Raw genomic sequence first — 17,582 nt, 5'->3', positions numbered from 1 at the left:
GGAGCTGCGCACACAGCACGCTCCAGGGGTGTCTGTGGGGGGGCCGAGTACTGGGGCCCCTGCTGGCCTCAGCAGTGCACGGGACCTGCGTCACCTCATCGTGGTGAAATACGCATGAAACATCTCTTCAGTCAGTTTCTTCAATTCTAAAACGAGGACAGAGTACCCGCCTCATAGAGCTATTGTGAGGACGAAATGAGAAAATGTGTGAAAAACGCTTAGGACAGCCATCGGAATGTGAGTGCTCAGTAATGAATGGTAGCACCGTGGTCACCACCACCACCATTATCCTCTTCCTTGTCTTCCCCGTCACCATCATCATCGTCATCGTCACCATCACCCTTGTGTACACGACTCGGTGCTAGGAATTCAGTACAGTAGAACTCCATGCAGAGAACGCAGGGAATACTCCAGCTCGCCTCTCTTGTTTTTACTCTTCTGGGACCTTGCCATACTGCTTGTGCGGAGAGACAAATGCCCCCTCCCATCAGCTTCCTCGCTGCAGAATGCAGGGAGGATGGGCCCTGCGCCCTGACCTCCTGCTACGACCCCTCACCCCACCCCCGCTTCTTCCCTGACTCCTGAGAACAAAGCAGCTGTCGTCACAGCATCCGGTCTGCGTGTCCCTAATGGGTGTTCCGCAGAGTGTCACCCCGGGAGGGGTTAGCTGGGGGCAGGGGCACTAAGGAAGAAGTTTATTCTGGGAACGCCATCCTGCATCCCCTCCTTACGGACCCCCAGCGCACGCTCGCACAGGAGGGACCTGCAGGGACCTGCTCGGTATTGCTCAGGCCCCCGTGGTGCTGGGAAATGCTGCCTAAGTGAGTCCTTCTGCAATTGCTGGCCCCACGGCTCAGCTTTACAATCTGCATTTCCTTAGGTAACAGACGACCAGACTTAGACGTAGGCTACAGTGACGGAAACGTCTTGGGACTGGGGAGGGGGCAATTGGCACAGAGCTCGGCCCCACTGTGACTGTGGATCACGGTCCGCCTCTGCTGTAGTTCAAACCTGGAGGAGCTGCTAGAGGTGCGGTCACGATTCCGCTGATCTCACGTGCCCACAGGGGCCTGCCGTGGTCGCGACAACAGTGAAACCGGGGCTGGAGGGCCACTGGGGTGTCGGAAGAAAACCAGCCCCTTCTTCGCTGTGTTACATGCAAGGAGTAGGCATTTATATAAAAGTTAATCTTGTTTTCTTCTTTTTTTTGGAAGAATATTATACCACCTTCTGGATTACTTTGGAGACATCCCGACTGGGGGTGTGGAATCACCAGAGTTGAAAAATCACTCCTCTATTCTCACTCATTGCTGTAAAAATGGGAAATTCGTGCAGCCTCACCGAAGGGCAATTTGGCAAGGAGTATGAACAATCTTCAAAACGTTAGAGGTCCTCGAGGCGTGTGGTCCTGGGCTCTCCCCGTCACTCAGCAATTCCTTGCTGATACTATTCACACGTACGGCTTTGGTCATCCACCTGTCTTCTACCCATCCATCTATCCAACCATCTACCTACCCACCTGTCATCCACCCATCATCCACCCATCATCCACCCATCTATCCATCCACCCATCCATCCACCCACCCATCCATCCATCCTCCACCCCACAGGTAACACGCACTCACTATGTGGCACAGGTTCTTCTGGGTTCGGGGTTCCATCACTGACATCTATTTCCAGACTAGGCATCCAGGGTGACAGCTGTGTCCTTGGCACCTCATCTTGGGTGTCTCGCAGGCACCTCATGCTCATCATTGCTCTCAAACCGGTCCTCATGCAGCGCTCCTCACTCTGGATTTTCGTGAAGAAGCCGCATCCGTCCTCTCACAGCCAGAAACCTGGAGGTCTGTAGACAACTTTGTCTCCGTCACTTTCTTCCATCTGTATCCAATCCCACGCTGAGGCCTGTGGCTACACTTCTTAAATACCCGGGAATCTTCTCCTTTTCTCCATCCCCACCCCTGCTCCAGTGCTAGCCACTGGCATCGCTTGTGACAGCCCCTGGTTCGTGTGCCGTGCTGGCCGCCTTCCGGTGCGTTCTCCACTCGTGGCCGAGATGACTGTCTCCAGTGCAAACTCTCCATCAGTTCTTCGCTTACACCCTTTCATGGGCTTCTCACTGCTCTTAGGATAAAGCAGAGCTTCTTACCAGAGCCCCGTAAGCCCCCACGTGACACAGCCCCCGCTGACCCCCTGGCAGGCCCTGCCCCACCCCCACACCTATTTCTAAATTCACCCCCTTGTGTCTTCCATGCACCCCGTTCCCTTTACCCAGAGTGCCGCGTTGTCCCCCTCCCCTCTTTGGGAAGTAACTCCTATGCATCCTGCCCTTCCCGACCAGGTCAGAGTCCTGCACTTCTCATTCATAGCAATCGTCACCACTGAAACGTTATGTCAGTGATTTCTCAATTAATGTCCACCCTATGCCTCCCTGAGACTGTAAGACCTACAAGGGCAGGAGTAGTGCCTGTTTTTCTTCCCCAATGTTTTATTACAAAACACTTTAAATGTAAAGCGGGAGGAATTTTGCAGCCAACGCCCCACAATCTGGATTCTAGCTGTTTCTGACCCCATCATGTCTCTGCCTCGCAGGGCGCCTGGTGTCTGGGAGGCCCTGCAGTAAATCTTTGCTGAGTGGAAGCGGCCCGCGCCCTGCCGCCTCTAGCATGGCAAAGGTGCAGAGGTCCAAGAATGCGCAAGGATGTTTATTTCAGCATTATCCGTAAGTGTGAGAAACCGGGAGCAACTTCAACGCCCAGGACGGAGGACGGGCGAACTACACTGCCACCGTCGTCCACGATGGGATTCCTCGCCACCAGTGACCAGGGTGACGCGGCCCCGGGAGCCCTGACAGAGAAGGGTGCTCCTGCTGCGCCATTTGGGAGAAAATGAACCAGAATGGGTATGACACTATCTTTTGTGAAATTAAAGAATCAGCAAGCACAGGGCTAGTGTCTATCCTACGCCAGGTGCTTTACACGCATCTTTGCGTTTAAGCCTCACGGCAACCTTACAAGTGGAAGGGTGAGGGATCCTCATTAGTCCCATTTGCAGGCAAGGAAACTGAGGCACAGGGTAAGTGACTGGCCTAGGATCACATGGCCATCTCCATGGGAAAAGGCCTTGGACGTCACACACAGAATATAATGGCGGCGACGATACCAAATGCTGGCGAGGACGCGGAGCAGCGGGACCTCTCACTCACTGCTGGTGGAAATGCAAAACGGTCCCGCCGCTTTGGAAGGCAGTTCAGTGGTTCCTTTAAAAACCGAATACGCTCTTACCACGCGATCCAGCAACCACGCTCCTCGATGGTTACCCCAAGGAGCTGCACACGTATTCTACACGGCAGCCCGCACAGGGGTGCTGGGGCGGCTTTATTCCCAGCTGCCCGGATGTGGACGCCACCCGAACGCCCTTTGGCAGGAGAATCAACAGTGGGGCCTGCAGACGGTGTTTACTACTCGGCACTGCAGGGGGAGCTATCGAGCCCTGGAAAGGCGTGGAGGAAACGTGAGTGCTTGTCACTAAGTGAGAGAAGCCGATCTGAAAGTGTTGCACAGGCACCGTGCAGTTCCAACTCCATGACATTCGGGAAAAGGCAGAACCGCGGGGACGGTAGGAAGACCGATGGCTGCCAGGGCCGGGGGTGGGGAGGGCATTCAGGGCGGCGGAAACACTCTGTGGGACAGATAAGGGCAGACGCATGTCATTCCAGAGCTGTGCCCTCCCAGAGACTGTCCAGCACCGAGAGGGAACCCTGACGTCAACCGCGGACCCTGGATGACGACGAGGCGTCGCTGTCGGATTGTCAGTTGCGGTAAATGTAACCCTCTGGTGCCTGTGTACGCGCAGGGGGCAGACGGGAAATCTCTGTACTTGCCTCTTAATTTTGTAGGGAACTGAACACTACGCTGAAAAAGCCTATTAAAAATAAATATAACTGTAGTTATTGCCGGGAGATAAGATTTAGTACAATTTTGATTTAATTTTCCTTTGGCCTCTGTCTTGTCTCATTTTTCTTCAGCGATCGTATCTCACGTGTTTTCTCCAAGGAAAAGCACTCCTCCAGAGGAGGAGGAGGAAAGTCAGTCTAGAGAAGGGGATACCTGGCCGCACGCCTAAGAAGCCTTCCTGAACAGATGTCCCACCGTGATAAGATTCAACGCGACATTTTCGAGTCATGCAGCTAAGTGAGGAAAAAAAGAAGTTCCGGTAACCTTTGTCGGAGCCGGAGAGCTGGATCCCGACGTCGCGGAGGAGCCGCTCGGTGTCCTCCAGCCAGCTCTGCAGCAGGCGCAGCGTGTCCAGCGCCACCTTCTGGAGCCCGGAAACAGGTGGGCTCACCTGCAGGCACTGAAGACGGTCCACCTCCTTCTTCAGGTCCTTGCTGCAGCACGGCATTTGCACGCAAGCCTGCAAAGAGATGCGACCCTGAGCGGCCCAGACACTGTCGCCAACAAACAGTACCTGACATGGCCTGTGAAGAACAATGTTCGTGACTTTGCCCTGAAGCCGGCAAGGGCCACGTGCGGGCCTCACTGGGAAGGCCCAACAGTTTTATTTGCGTTTATTTTGGCGGAGGGGAGGGGAGTGTTGGTGGTGGTGGGGGGGGGAGCTTTTATTTTCTTTGCGCTTGAACTTGGACTTTTGGAGGTCAAAGAGACCCTGCTGAGCTCTCTACGATTTCAAAGCCAGACTGTTAAGGGCAATTGGCTGAAGGGAGAACCGAATTCAGCTATTTTTACTTGTCCAAGTTCCTGCTGACATCGACAGGCCAGACGTGCTGGCCAGAAAGTGCGGCTTCCTCATTTGGAAGAGCTGACAAGCCCGCATTTGCACAATCCCCCCAAACAGGAGCTGCTGATTTCCAGAGAAGCAGAAGCAGCTGCCTGCTCTGATAACGCATGGTCCCCGGCTGTGGGGCCCATGGGAGCTTGGCCAGACGCCCCCCGCCCCCCCCCCCCAGCCCGGCCCTTCTACCATCAAAGGCAGCCTTCCCGTGGCTGGGCCAAAGAGAAAGTGCAGACAAGGAGCAGGGATGTTTCTCTGGTTTCTCTGGAAATAGCTTTGGGCTCTTCCTGCCCCCGGGGCCCCTGACCTCCCCTGTCAGTACTTGCAGTGATGCAGGCTTCTCCCCCTTGGCCACACCAAGTTCACCTGGGGCAGACTTTGAGGCCCTTTGCTTTCAGGGCTCCAACGAGCTTCTCCAACAAGAGAAAGGTGTGCAAAGAAGTGGAGCACTACTGCCCGACCTCCCCCACGAAGCCTGGCCCGTTTCCCCGAACAAGCAGCGCACATTTAGACAGAGGGGACGGGCGTGCAAGCAGAGAGGGGGCCACCTGGCAGCTGTCTAGGGCCGTCTTCAGCTTCTCGACGTTCTCCGTGAGCTCCTCCTGCTTGCGACTGCTGAGCTGCATCTCCTGCAGATTCCATTTCCTCTGCTGGAAGCTGATGCTGTCCTCGGTGACCTGGGTAATCTTCTCGAGCAACTGGTGATCAAGAGGGGAGAAAAAAAAGATATAAAATACAGGGCGGCTCCGGGAGGAGGGGACTGGGGAGCGTCGCCCGGTCTCTGCTGGTGGGGACGGAGGGCCTGGCAGGTTTTGGCGATGGCCCTGGATGGAGGAGGCCGTCAGCTCTGTCCCCAGGACACATGTCCTGGGATCGGAGATGGTTTTCAAGATCCCAGGTCCTGTCTTGTTGCCATTCATGTGTTCTAGAATGTTCTGCCTTCGAGGGGTGATTCATAACACAGCCTGATGCTGTGGGCTCGTGGGGAGGAGCTCAGGGTGCCCTGTGGCCAACCGGACAGAGGCATGGGTCCTCAGGCGCACATTGGCACGGAGGGTGCAAGAGGATTACTGGAGGATGAGCAAGGCCGTCCCTCCAGCCCGAAGTACATCCTCGCCGCCATCCCTCCTCTTCAGGAGGAGGCAGCCAGGATGCATGGCATGGGGATGGGGGGGGGAGGGGAGGTGGGAGGGGAGGCGGCCCTTCTTCCCAGGGCTAACGAAGGTAACCCATGGGTGTCTGGTGACCAGAAATACCCTGAGGGATTTAACTGGATGTTTGCAGAAACGTTTCAAGGGAGTTTAACTGGCTTTTACTTCGAAAACAAAACACAGAACAAAAATCCCATGCAATCAAAACAAATCTTTACGGTGTAGCCACAGTGGGAGAAACTCGGGCCCCCAACAGAAAGCAGGGACACGTGATCCCAGTGTCACAGCCCCAGGTCCCCCAAGAAGCTGGCGCACCAGCGGGACCAACCTGTTGGTCGGTGATGGGTCTGTCCTGAAACGGCTTCGCCCGCCCGTAGGTGGCCTTGATGACCTGACTCCGGAAGTGCTCCAGCTGCGGCACAAAGCGAAGGGAACGAGGTCAGAGGGGCAGCCGGAGCCGGAGCCGGCGGGTCCGGGAGTGGCCTTGCCATCAAGGGGCCCCGGGGACTCAGTGAGAAGGGCCTGAGCCCTGGGTAATGGTCGTTCTGGGTTATCAGGGTCTCCACGTCTCGCTGGAAGGGGCAGGAGGGAAGGCCTGCAGGAGGGAAGGCCACGGCAGGTTTTAATTACTCCTTCGGCCGGCCTCGCCAGACGGCTGCGTGCGGTCAGCGCACACACGTCCCAAGCTCTCAGAAGAGCCGCTCGCTGCCAGTTACCCAGTGGGAAGCCTGGGGCCGGGGGCGCTCTGCTGTAATTGCGAGGCTGGCGTCAGGCTGCGCAAGAAATATGGAGGCTGTCAGCGCAAGGGGAGCGTGTCATCAGCCAGGGTGCCCGTGGGCAGGGGAACGCGCTCCCTTCTGCCGTATCCTGCCTCTCGCCAGACGCGTCCTGGAGGCTCCGCCTCCCGCGGTCCCCTCGGTGTCCCCAGGGACCGGCACAGTGCCGGGCACGGAGCAGACACTCGGTGAATATTCACCGAACGCGTCTGCACAGAAACGCCCATCAGAGACAGGGCCCTCAGCTCCCGTCCAACCAGAGTCTGAGCGCCTCCCTGGTGCTGGCGTCCTCAGATTGCGGCCGATGGGGAAGCAGCACGGTTAAGTCAAACCGGGGCTTACAGACTCGCAAGTGCCAGTTTCCAGGGGGAGGGGGAGGGGGAGGGAGGGCGCCTACGTTTATCTGGGAATTTGCCAGCATGGCGGCCCCTGGCCTGGGGTTTTGGTTCACGGGCAAAACGTGGTCATTAAAGACTCTGACAAATCGGACTTCTGAAGGGACCCGAAGGGCCGGTGAAGCAGCTTAGAAGGCAGTAGGTCCCCAGATGCAGGCGTTTCCCACGTGGAGTTCTGGGAAACTGGGCTGTGAGGTGATGACTCTGCTAAGGACGTCCCTGCGGGCGGCCTGCCAGAAGCCGAAGGGGGTGTGGCAGCCAATGGGGGCGGGGCCTGGCTCATCCAAGGAAGGGGTTACGCAGAGCCCTGGGAGCAACGGCCCCCCTTACCACCGCAGGCACCGATACCTGTGCGCAGGGGTGGAGAGGCAGGTTCCCTTGGGCGACGGGCCCAGTCCTGGGGTCACTAGTCTGGGGGAGGGTGAATTTAGATAAAGAGACAAGGTATTGGGGTGGGACCGTCCCGGGGGACGACAGGGGGCTTGTCCCCTCTGTCTCTCTCTCCCCTAGACTGGAAGGACTCTCACAGTCCCTGAGGCCCCCTCCAAGATGACTTCTCCCTGAACGCCACCGTGGCACTCGGGCTGGTGGCATGGATTATGCCCTCAAGTCAGGGGTGTGCTGGGGAGTGCAGAGCGCAGGAGGGGGAGGGGGCGGCCCCAATGGGCCGGCTCCCTGCCCTTGCTAAGGGGTTAGCACCCTGCAGGAGAAATGACCCCGGGGGGTGATGGTGGTGGACATCTGCTGAAGGAGCTTTAAAGTCTGCCCGGCAGTCAGCACCCTTCTCTAACCCTGTGTTCCTCTGACAAAGACGGGTCACTCTGCGGGGTCAGGCTTGGACACTGCCCAGTGGGAGGGCTTTGGGGATGGGGCTGGGTGGGATGGAAGAACATTTAGGAATGCAGTTCTCAGCTTTTTTTTTTTTTTGGTGGTTCACAGATCCTTCTGAGTATCCACAGAGCAGCACGCTGGACCCAGATTCCCACACACAAAAGCACAAACACAGATACAGATGCCCTGGAGCCAGGGTTGCCAGGAGGGGCCCCTTGGAGAGGAGGCCAAGGTGGGCTGCCCTTGGCGGGCCTTGTTCTGGAGGGTCAGTGCCCCCATCCTGGCTCCCCGTTTGCCCTCCCTGAGCCTTTGGTGAGGTCTCGTGTGCATGTCGTGGCCCTCACGTCTGTGCCGCATGTGAGAGGAGGGGCCCCAGGCTGTCCTAGGTCAGGGCATCAGGCAAAACGGTTCCCTGGACCAGCCGGGCCGGGCCTGCTCTCCCCCCAGCCCAGATGTTCTCCGTCTTTCCTGAGTTTTGGCATTCTGGGGTTTTTACTTTAAGAAAAGCAGCATTTTACCCTGGTGTGGCTCAGTGGATTGAGTGCTGGCCTGTGAACCAAATGGTTGCCAGTTCAATTCCCAGTCAGGGCACATGCCTGGGTTGCAGGCTGGGTCCCCAGTTGGGGGCACGCAAGAGGCAACCGATTGTTGTATCTCTTGCACATCAATGTTTCTCTCCCTCTCTTCCCCTCTCTAAAAATAAATAGATAAAACCTTAAAAAAGGAAAGAAAAAGAGAAAGAAAGAAAGAAAAGTGGCATTTCCTTGGGGGCCCCAAGGAGGGAAGATAGTGATAAATGTCAGAAAAATATTAGGGAGCCCTGGCTGGTGTGGCTCAGTGGATTGCGTGCCAGCCTGTGAACCAAAGGGTCGCTGGTTCGATTCCCAGTCAGGGCACATGCCTGGGTTGTGGGCCAGGTCTCCAGTTGGGGATGCTTGAGAGGCAACCACATACTGAAGTGTCTTTCCCTCTCTTTCTCCCTCCCTTCCTCTTTCTAAAAATAAATAAATATATAAAATCTTTTAAAAAAGAAAGAAAAATGTTAGGGAGAAAGTACCAGAAACGCCATTCGGGTCCAGAGGCTCACACCCTCCCCAGGCGGGAACAGCAGGTCTGGGTAAGTGGGGCAGGGGTCGAGGAGTGGCTGATGGGTCGGAGTCCTGGGCAGCAGCAGACTGCCAGAGCGGGCAGTTCCCCAGCGGGGAAAGGCCCTTCGGGGACGTCCGTTGGGATGCTCCCGCCCAGACACGGCCGGGAGGCCAACCACAGCTGCCGACCTCCTCACTCAGCCCACCAGCCGCCTGGGTGCAGACCCTCCACGGGGGACTCGGGCCCGTGAAGGGGGGCTCTGGAGCACGCTCGCCTACCTGACCTACTGCCCTTTCCAAATTGACTTTAATGAGGTTCTCTCTGTTCCCCATTTCTTGCAGCTGAAGCAATTTCCTCCTGGAATCCTCCTGAAGCTTCTCTTCAACCTGAAAGGGCGATGAAAGCAGGCGCTTGCTGCTAATGTGACCACGACGCACGCCGGGGAGACCCCTCCGGGAGGTCTAATGGCCCGGGGAGTCCCGGCGGGGCAGGGGCAGCTGCGGCCCGGGCAGCGGGGTCACAGGCGTGCACGACCGCAGACTCCAATCCCGGGTCGGTCCTTCACAAGCCCTATGACCCTGGGAGGGTTATTTCCCTGCCCCTGTGACTCAGCGTTCTCATCTGTCACGTGGGAACGACAATACTAGTACTGCCTCGTAGAGCTGCTGTGGGGACTGAAGATGTTTGGACTAGTGCAGTACTGCTTAAGGGGACTCTCGAACCCACTCTGGGAGGTTTGCTAAGTGACGAATCACAGCCTGGAAGAGGCGGCGTTTCAAGCCAGGGAGCTTTCCGATTTCTTCTCCCTAGTCCAGGCAACAGGGAGCTTGGGGGGTGCTCGCTGCTGCCCTCTGCTGGCCCTCATAGGACCCTGCAGCTGCTCCATTCATTTCTCAACAACAAACCTTTTGGGAGCGTGTGTTGGGCCCAGGGCTCTGGCGTTACCAGCAAAAGGGGTGAACTCTCCTAAATAAACGAAAGGATTTTGCATCGAAACAACTTCACGAGCTGTTTGCTAGGGAGCCGCAGCGGGGAGGGTTACACAGATGTAATAAAAGCCCAGAAAAGCCCTTCGCAGCCCGCTCCCGGCGGTGTGGGAGCCTCCAACCGGCCGCGTTGTCTCGGAAAAGCCACCCGACCCCTCTAGGCCTAGTCTCCTCCATAAACAACCCTCCCAGGTCTAAACGCGAGCTGACTCCTGTTTTGGCAGACTTTTCCACACTCTCTGAAAGCGAAATCCGACCCTGGACTCTGCCCTTAATTCCCCCCCGTCATGGACGGCCGCCCCAGCCCCCGGCGCCAAGCTGCCCCCCTTCTCCGAGCCCATCACCCCAGTCCCCCCACTGCACGTCCCCTCCACTTCTCCGCTCCTGCCCCGGGCAAGGCCCCAGCCCGGCGCTGAGAACCTTTGGCCTGTGGCAACTGGCCTCCTTGCCTCTCTGTTCATTTCCTTCCAGAACATTCTTCGTGGTATTGTGAGAGTCACCCAGCTGCAGAGCAGCTCTGTCGGACAGAACTCTCTGCAATGACGGACGTGTCCTGTGTCCACGTCTCCAACGGGGCAGCCGCTGGCCACGTCTGGCTGTCCAGCCCTTGAGATGGGGCTGGTGTGACTGAGGAACTGAGTTTTACGTTTTTCTTAACTTTGATAAATTTCAGCGTGAACAGTCACATGTGCCCAGTGGCTCCGCCACGGTCGCCGGTGTCGGACCAGCCTGGCTCCCAGCCTCGCCTTCGCCGCTGGCAGACTTGGGGCCGCTCGCTGTCTCAGCCACGAGCAGCCCTGGTGCCCTCATCTGAAAACCGGTTTCTAGGAAGGGACGGACTCTAGTCAGAGCTGTTGTGAGGATGAAAGGAGACGCCACGTTTGGCACAGCACACGAGAACGTACGGCTATCACCGTCACCGTCGCCATCCATCACACACGTGACCCGTGAGTCCCCTGTGCAGGGCCCGGCAGCCCCGAGCTGCCTTCGCGGCTTGCGGCCTGAGCGCGGAGCTGATGCAGAGCACCGAGCCGAAGGTTCAGGAAGCCCTACGAGCTCCAGACAAGGTGAGTACAACTAAATCCACACCTCGATAAATCACAACAAAGCTGCTGGACACCCAGGGAAAAGAGCATCTTAGAAGCAGCCTGAGGGGAACCGTCCCCCACCCTGCCCACAGAGATTAAGCAAAGGTGTCCTAGTCAGACTTGCCAATGACTTCGAAACAGAGACAGCAGGGACCGAAAGACACAGGAAGGAGGCGCCTCCTGCCACCTGTGAACCGCTGAGAGAAGGTAACTGCCAGCGTGGAGCTCAGCACTGAGTCAACCTGCGTTCTGAGAAGGAAGGTCAAGTGCACGTTTTCAGACACGCACGCACAGACTTGATCGGAGAGAATCTGTCACCAGCAGAAACGCACCGAAGGAAAACGCTCAAGGCTGTTTGTTCTTCAGACAGAAGGAAAAGGACACCGTGTGAATCTGGAGGAGTGGGTGAGGTTGGAGCGTTCCGAAGTCACCGCGTTGTCAAAGACAAGGGCAGGGTAATCAACCCACGTCGGACCTTGGTAAGTCAGGCATGCACGTGAGGGCCTTTAGGATGAGCACTTGGGGAGCGGAAAACTCAGGGCGCCCCGGATTTTGGCAAGTCAACGGTGAAAGCTATTGTCTTACTATTCCTAAAAGGACAGCCTTAAAGAGCGACACATTTCCAAGCTACCAGAGACAAAAATGGAATGACAGGAAATCATCAAGTCAAAGGAACGCAAGAAAGGGGAGAAAAAGAAATACAGCACAGAAATACAGTTTAACTGGCAGTGAGCAAGAAGGTACAGTTAAACCTCAATCTGCCAGCGATGGCATTTTATAGGAATGGGCTAAAAGACGAAGTTTGTCAGACCGGGTTTTATAAAAATGACATGCTATTTAGAGGGAGAAAAACTGAAAGATTGACAGGAAAGTTATTAAAAAGGTATCATAATAGGTTTGTTCCCCCAATGGGAAGTACTAAAATTCTAAATTTCTATGTACCTAGTAACACGGCCTGCCTGCCTAACCTAGCTGACGCGTGTGGTCAGCACACCTGCAGACGGGAAAATCACTAAGAACATTTAAGTTTGAACAACATCCAACTTGGCAAACTCGATTTAATGGGTCCACTGTTTTCTGGGTAATTTGATAATTAAGATTGGAAAAGCAGCCTAGGGCAGTAGTTACACACAGCAGCTTCGGAGGCAGGCGGACCTGGATTCGAGTTCTGCCACAACTACTTTATCTGAGTGACCTTGGGTAACGTCCTTCACCCCCGTGGGCTTCGGTCTTCCCAACTGTGAAGCGGGCTTAGCACCAGCGCCGGCCACATGGGCTCACGGAGGTGATGCGCGCAGAGCGCCTGGCCCAGAGGGGGGTCCCCGGGCCAACGCCGCCCTGGCCGTACCTTGCTCTTCTCTCGGAGCGTCTTGGAGATCGTGACCTGCTCAGCACTGCTCTTCTTCAGCTCCTCCCTGAGCTTCTTCATTTCTTTCTCCATGTCTTGGATTTGCTGGAAGAGTTTCAACAAAAGTCAGCCTCCCCGATGGCAGGTGGCACCTGCCTTCTGGGCCGGAAGGGCTGGATCTCCGGAACCCATTTCATCTGGTTCATTAGGGCGGAAGCCTTAGTCCGCCGTGAGCTAAATTCCATCCCTGGGGGGGGGGGGGCGGAATTCTACATCCTGCAGAGCAGAGTAGACTTTTTTCCATTGGTGTACGGAAGGTGCTGGGTAAAGGGAAATGATTGGCTTGTTCTGAAGATCGGCATGTACCCTGGATTAAACAGTACAAGATACCCATCCACTTATTAGGATCTCTTCTCTTGGGATACGTATTTGAGACCGGTTTCCATAAGGGGCGTTCGGGAGAACAAAACCATGCAAACGCTCTCTCCCCGACGGGGGGCCAAGAGTGGGACTGGCCCTGACCTGGGGGAGCACGTGTCCACGGCGCTGCCGGAGGTGCTGCGCCTCCCAGCGGGCGGTAACTGTGTGCCTGCTGCTGGGGAATGCCCTCGGCCCAGGAACGAGCATTTCCATTTTAATGGTCATTTCCTCCCTATATGTTTCACAGTCACCTTCTGTATAAGGCGGATGATGCCTTTTTGTGTTTATGAATCAGTGTGAAGTTGACGTGTTTAAATAAAATCACTTAAGGAAGACGCTGGGTCAGTAAGAGCGCCCACGGCTATGATGAAAGTGGGACATACACTTTGGACATCACGGGTCCAGGGCAGGGACCACAGTGACGTTTTGGCAGCATGTGGCGGCCACCTGGCTGTCTCCCATCCCTGTCCCCATCCCAACCCCGGCCCAGCTCCAAGGGAAGCCCCGTGTGTGGGGGGGGAGGGGGTGGTGATGGCTGGAGCCAAGGCCCAGGGAATCCTGGGAAGGTGTGTTTTCCATGGTCTTTCCACCCTCCCAGAGGCAGCAGATCGAAGCGTTACGAGACAGCCCTCACAAGCCATCGTAAAGCCCCAGGCATTGTGCTACCTATCGAATGGGCCGAGGACCCTCGCCAAAACCTTCAGGTCAAAGTCTAGCCTCTTCGTGGATACCTGGCCAGGAGGAAGGTCAACTCACGGATTTGCAGAGTTTCAACTCTTTCTCTTGGGCTTCCTGCTGCTCCCTCTGAGCATCTTCCTTTTTCAGCTCCTCTTTGAGCACAGAGCACTGTGGGGGGAGAAGAGACGGCACGGCCATGTGGGTGATGTGGGGTCCCAAGTCCCTGTGCTGGCTCCTCAGAGCCTTCCCTGCTGCTTCATGCAACCTCCCCCTCCCCCCTGCCCAATGCTGAGAAGCGAGACCGTTGGTGTCTGACGGATGCATGGGGCCCTGAGGCAGCTCCTAGCGCTCCCTGCTCATGAGTTCCGAGGAAGAAGGCATCTAAATTCTCTTTCAAAAGCCGGCGAGCTACCCCATGGGAAAGTCCCGGCTTTGTGGAGTCTGGGGGCTTCGATGCGGGAGTGGGCTGCATTTCCTCTGTGGCCCCCTGAGCACGGCTTCCGGGAGCCTGTGCACGGGGCGGGCTCGGTCGTGAATGGGGCAGGGGGGGGGCGGGGGGACGGGACGGCTCTCAGTGCTGCCTGCGGTTTCACGTCAAAGATGCAACCGCCCAGCTGCACGAGGGTAAGTGGGACAGCGTTTCTGGGCCGCAGCTCAGCCATCGGCATGAAAGCATAAAGATGCGCCTTCTTTCTGACCCAGAAACTCGCACTTTAGGAATGTTCCTACGGACAGCGACTAGAGAAACCAGCGCATCTGTAGATTCAGGGATGTGCTTTTCAGCGGTGTTAGCAACATTAAAACAAAAACAAACAAAAAAACCAAGTGCCCAACAACAGGAGACCGCTTTATGGTATTGTGTACACCTAGGGAAGTATTATGTAGCTTTTCGGACCCATGATAAAAGCTGCTATTCAATTACATGGGAAAAAAAGAGTAAGTGTTTAAGATTTTAAAATGTGCACAGTATAAATTCACTGTGAGATAGAAATACATAATTTACTTACTTCTAGGCAATATATAAAAGCAAGACTAGAAGAATATACATTAAAATATTAACGTTGAGCCCTGGCTGGTGTGGCTCAGTGGACTGAGTGCCAGCCTGGGAACCAAAAGGTCGCTGGTTCAATTCCCAGTCAGGACATATGCCTGGGTTGTGGGCCAGGTCCCCAGTAGAGGGTGTGCAAGAGGCAACCACACACTGATGTTTCTCTCCCTCTCTTTCTCTTTCCCTTCTCCTCTCTCTAAAAATAAATAAATAAAATCTTTACCCAAAAATCCAGTGTATATGTGACAAAGATTTCTTAAATGTTAAAAAAGTTATTAATGATTTCTTGGGGGTAGCATTTCCTCTCTCTTTTTAATTTTGATTTTTTTTTTAAAAGATTTTATTTATTTATTTTTAGGGAGGGAAGGGAGGGGGAGAGACACAGAGAGAGAGAGAGAGAGAGAGAGAGAGAGAGAGAAACATCAATGTGCGGTTGCTGGGGGTTATGGCCTGCAACCCAGGAATGTACCCTAGCTGGGAATCGAACCTGGGACACTTTGGTTCCCAGCCCGCGCTCAATCCACTGAGCTACGCCAGCCAGGTTAATTTTGATTTTTAATGCCATCTCCTTATTTTTCTAAAGTCCACACCATGGAGTACATTACTTTTTAAAAAGAGGGGCCCCCAAATATTCAGGAGACAATACTCATGGTGGGGGGGAGCCTGGGCAGCCCGGGCTGGAGGAGGAGGCAGACCTCACGTCAAGGTCAAGGAGGAAGGGGAAATGGGAGAAAAAGGATGCGATCACACTTCAGGCAGTAGAATAGCCTAACAGGTGCTGTTTCCCCATATTTTTCCCACTCAGCAGCTCCTGTGTGTGTGTGTGTGTGTGTCTCTCTCTCTCTCTCTCTCACACACACACACACACACACACACACGGCCCCACAAAACTGATCGCAGGACCTAGGATGTCAACGTGCTCGGGAGAAACAGAGGCGGAGAGCTTGGGGAGGGGGCCGGCCAGGGGCAGAGGCAAAGGAACACAGTCACAACCAGCCCACTTCTCAGGAGACGATTCTGTCATCCCCGTTGCACAGAGGGAGACATGGAGGCCACACAGGTCACGAGAGAAGCATGCTCTGGGGGTGGGTGGCCCCGGGTCTGTCTGACCCCAGAGCCCGGTCAGGCTCTGCCTTTCCCCAGCTCCACGCTGGGTCTCGTCCCGAGCACCAGACGTTGCTTCTGCCTTTTCTTTGGGACGTCAGGGTCGGCTCCCACCCCGGCACCCACTCAGCCAGCCAGCCAGCCGATCAGGCAGCCCCGGTGAATCCGAGTTGCCACCTGCCATGAAGCTATTGGGTTTTACCTGGACTCATTGAGACAGACGAATCAGGCAAATACGAAAAAATCTTACCCCGGTGGAGGAGGGTGCTAAACTCAGGACTGAAGGAAAAGTCTGTAAGCAGTCAAAGTTACATTTAAAAGGCTCTCACCTTGCCCGCCAGGCTCACCGTACCCAGAGGGACTTGCACATGTGCCAAAGTCTCAGGGCGGAGGCGAGAGTCGCACGTCGGCGCCCGGACCCTCTGCTGTGGGAACCTGTGGCGACCACAGAGGAGCCTCCTCGGCCTTAACATTCAGCCTCACAGTGGCAAGACAGGCTCACCACGTGCGTGTGCGTGTTTGGGGACCAAACTAATTAACTTGCAAGAGGTGCCGGAAAACCTTCGCTGGATTTGGATACGCCTCTTGCTTATTCTGAGCCACAGGTGGGCTGTTTTCGGAAAAGCTGCAAAGAACTTGGCCCCCAGCGCTTAGTCTATCCAGGTGACCCGCCCAAAAGCTCTGCTGCCTGCACCCTTGGGCTCAGCCTCCTCTCACCAGGGTGTCAGAGGAGGTGGGAACGTTTGGGCCCCAGGTCAGTGAGAGGAGCGGGCGCCCTGTGCCTGATAGCTTCTGCGACCTTGACACTCACCCTGGAGCTGAGGGCTTCCAGCTGGTGCTCCTTCTCTTTGTTCTCACTTTGGAGCTGGTTCACCTCCTGCTGGAGTTGCTGAACTTGCTCCTCCTTCGCTAACATGTTTTTTTGCAAAGAGGACACCATCCCTGTTTTTAAAAAAACAACAACACAAACACTGACCGAGGTCCAAGAGAATGCCGATGCTGGTGGTCGGGGTGGGGGTGGGGGGTACCAAACACAGTGGTGTCTGAGACGGGCTCAAAGCATGGATGAGAGTCTGAGGGGCAGATGTTGGGAAGGAAGGCAAGGGCCCAGTGAGCTCATCCTTGTATTTCTAGGGCCCAGAGCAGCGCCTGGCCTGCGGGGGCGCTCAGCAAAAATCTTAGGATATTCCAGGTCAGAGAGGGGCGCCAGCAGAGGGCTGCCGGGGTGGGTGGGCTGGGGGGGCGGGTGGGGTGGAGGAGGCAGGTGTGTGTGTAAAGAGTGAGACAGGGGAAACGCCAGCGGTCAGGCTGGCCCGGGGCACGGCACGGCACACAGACGCACACAGAGAGGTGTGATTCGCACACACTCAAGGCTCTGCCAAGCTCCTGCAGCAAGGCACGCACGTCCTGCCGTGTGCCGGGCTCTTTAAGAACCAGACGCCCAACCCGGACTCACTGCCTGCTCCCCGTCCCCGGCGTCTCTCCCGCCCCTCCTCCTCTGCTGAGGACCCCGCCGTCCTCTTTGGTCTCTAGACGCATCGTTTTCTGCTTTAAAACCCCCAATGGCTTCCCACCGCCCTGAGAATCAGACCCAGACTCCTCCCTGTGAGCTAGGCCCTGCCTCCCCCACCCGTCCAGCCTGCCCAGTCCCACAGTCCCTTGTTCCCACCGCGCCTGCCCCCTGGCCGTCGGCTCCTCCAGCACGGCCAGCTTGCTCCAGGGCCAGGGCCTGTGCCTGGCGACCTCTCTGCTCTTCCCTCCCTGCTCCTTGGAGACCTGTCCTTGCCCGCCCGCGACGCTCGTCTCCCTTCGCTTCACCCCTTGAAGACCTCTGTCGCCACATTGCCCGGCTTTGTCTGAAAGGGGCTTTAGCT

General features: G+C 56.1%; 1 protein-coding gene across 1 annotated transcript in view; it reads right to left on the bottom strand.

Annotated features, from left to right (window-relative positions):
* FHAD1 (forkhead associated phosphopeptide binding domain 1) overlaps nucleotides 1-17,582 on the bottom strand; it is a 109,645-nt gene that overhangs the window by 51,123 nt on the left and 40,940 nt on the right. The window contains exons 7-13 of the mRNA XM_045858425.1: nucleotides 16,520-16,650; nucleotides 13,635-13,724; nucleotides 12,459-12,563; nucleotides 9,315-9,422; nucleotides 6,274-6,357; nucleotides 5,343-5,492; nucleotides 4,221-4,416 (exon numbers count right to left, since the gene is read on the bottom strand). Of these exons, the coding sequence (XP_045714381.1) occupies nucleotides 4,221-4,416; nucleotides 5,343-5,492; nucleotides 6,274-6,357; nucleotides 9,315-9,422; nucleotides 12,459-12,563; nucleotides 13,635-13,724; nucleotides 16,520-16,650 (864 nt within the window). The remainder of the gene's footprint in view (nucleotides 1-4,220; nucleotides 4,417-5,342; nucleotides 5,493-6,273; nucleotides 6,358-9,314; nucleotides 9,423-12,458; nucleotides 12,564-13,634; nucleotides 13,725-16,519; nucleotides 16,651-17,582) is intronic.

This window comes from Phyllostomus hastatus, unplaced genomic scaffold, assembly GCF_019186645.2.
Source record: "Phyllostomus hastatus isolate PE091 unplaced genomic scaffold, TTU_PhHast_1.1 phas_scaffold_182, whole genome shotgun sequence".
NCBI classification, from domain to species: domain Eukaryota; kingdom Metazoa; phylum Chordata; class Mammalia; order Chiroptera; family Phyllostomidae; genus Phyllostomus; species Phyllostomus hastatus.
The sequence above is the reverse complement of the archived record's forward strand: the minus strand, read 5'-3'. Positions and strand labels throughout refer to the sequence as shown.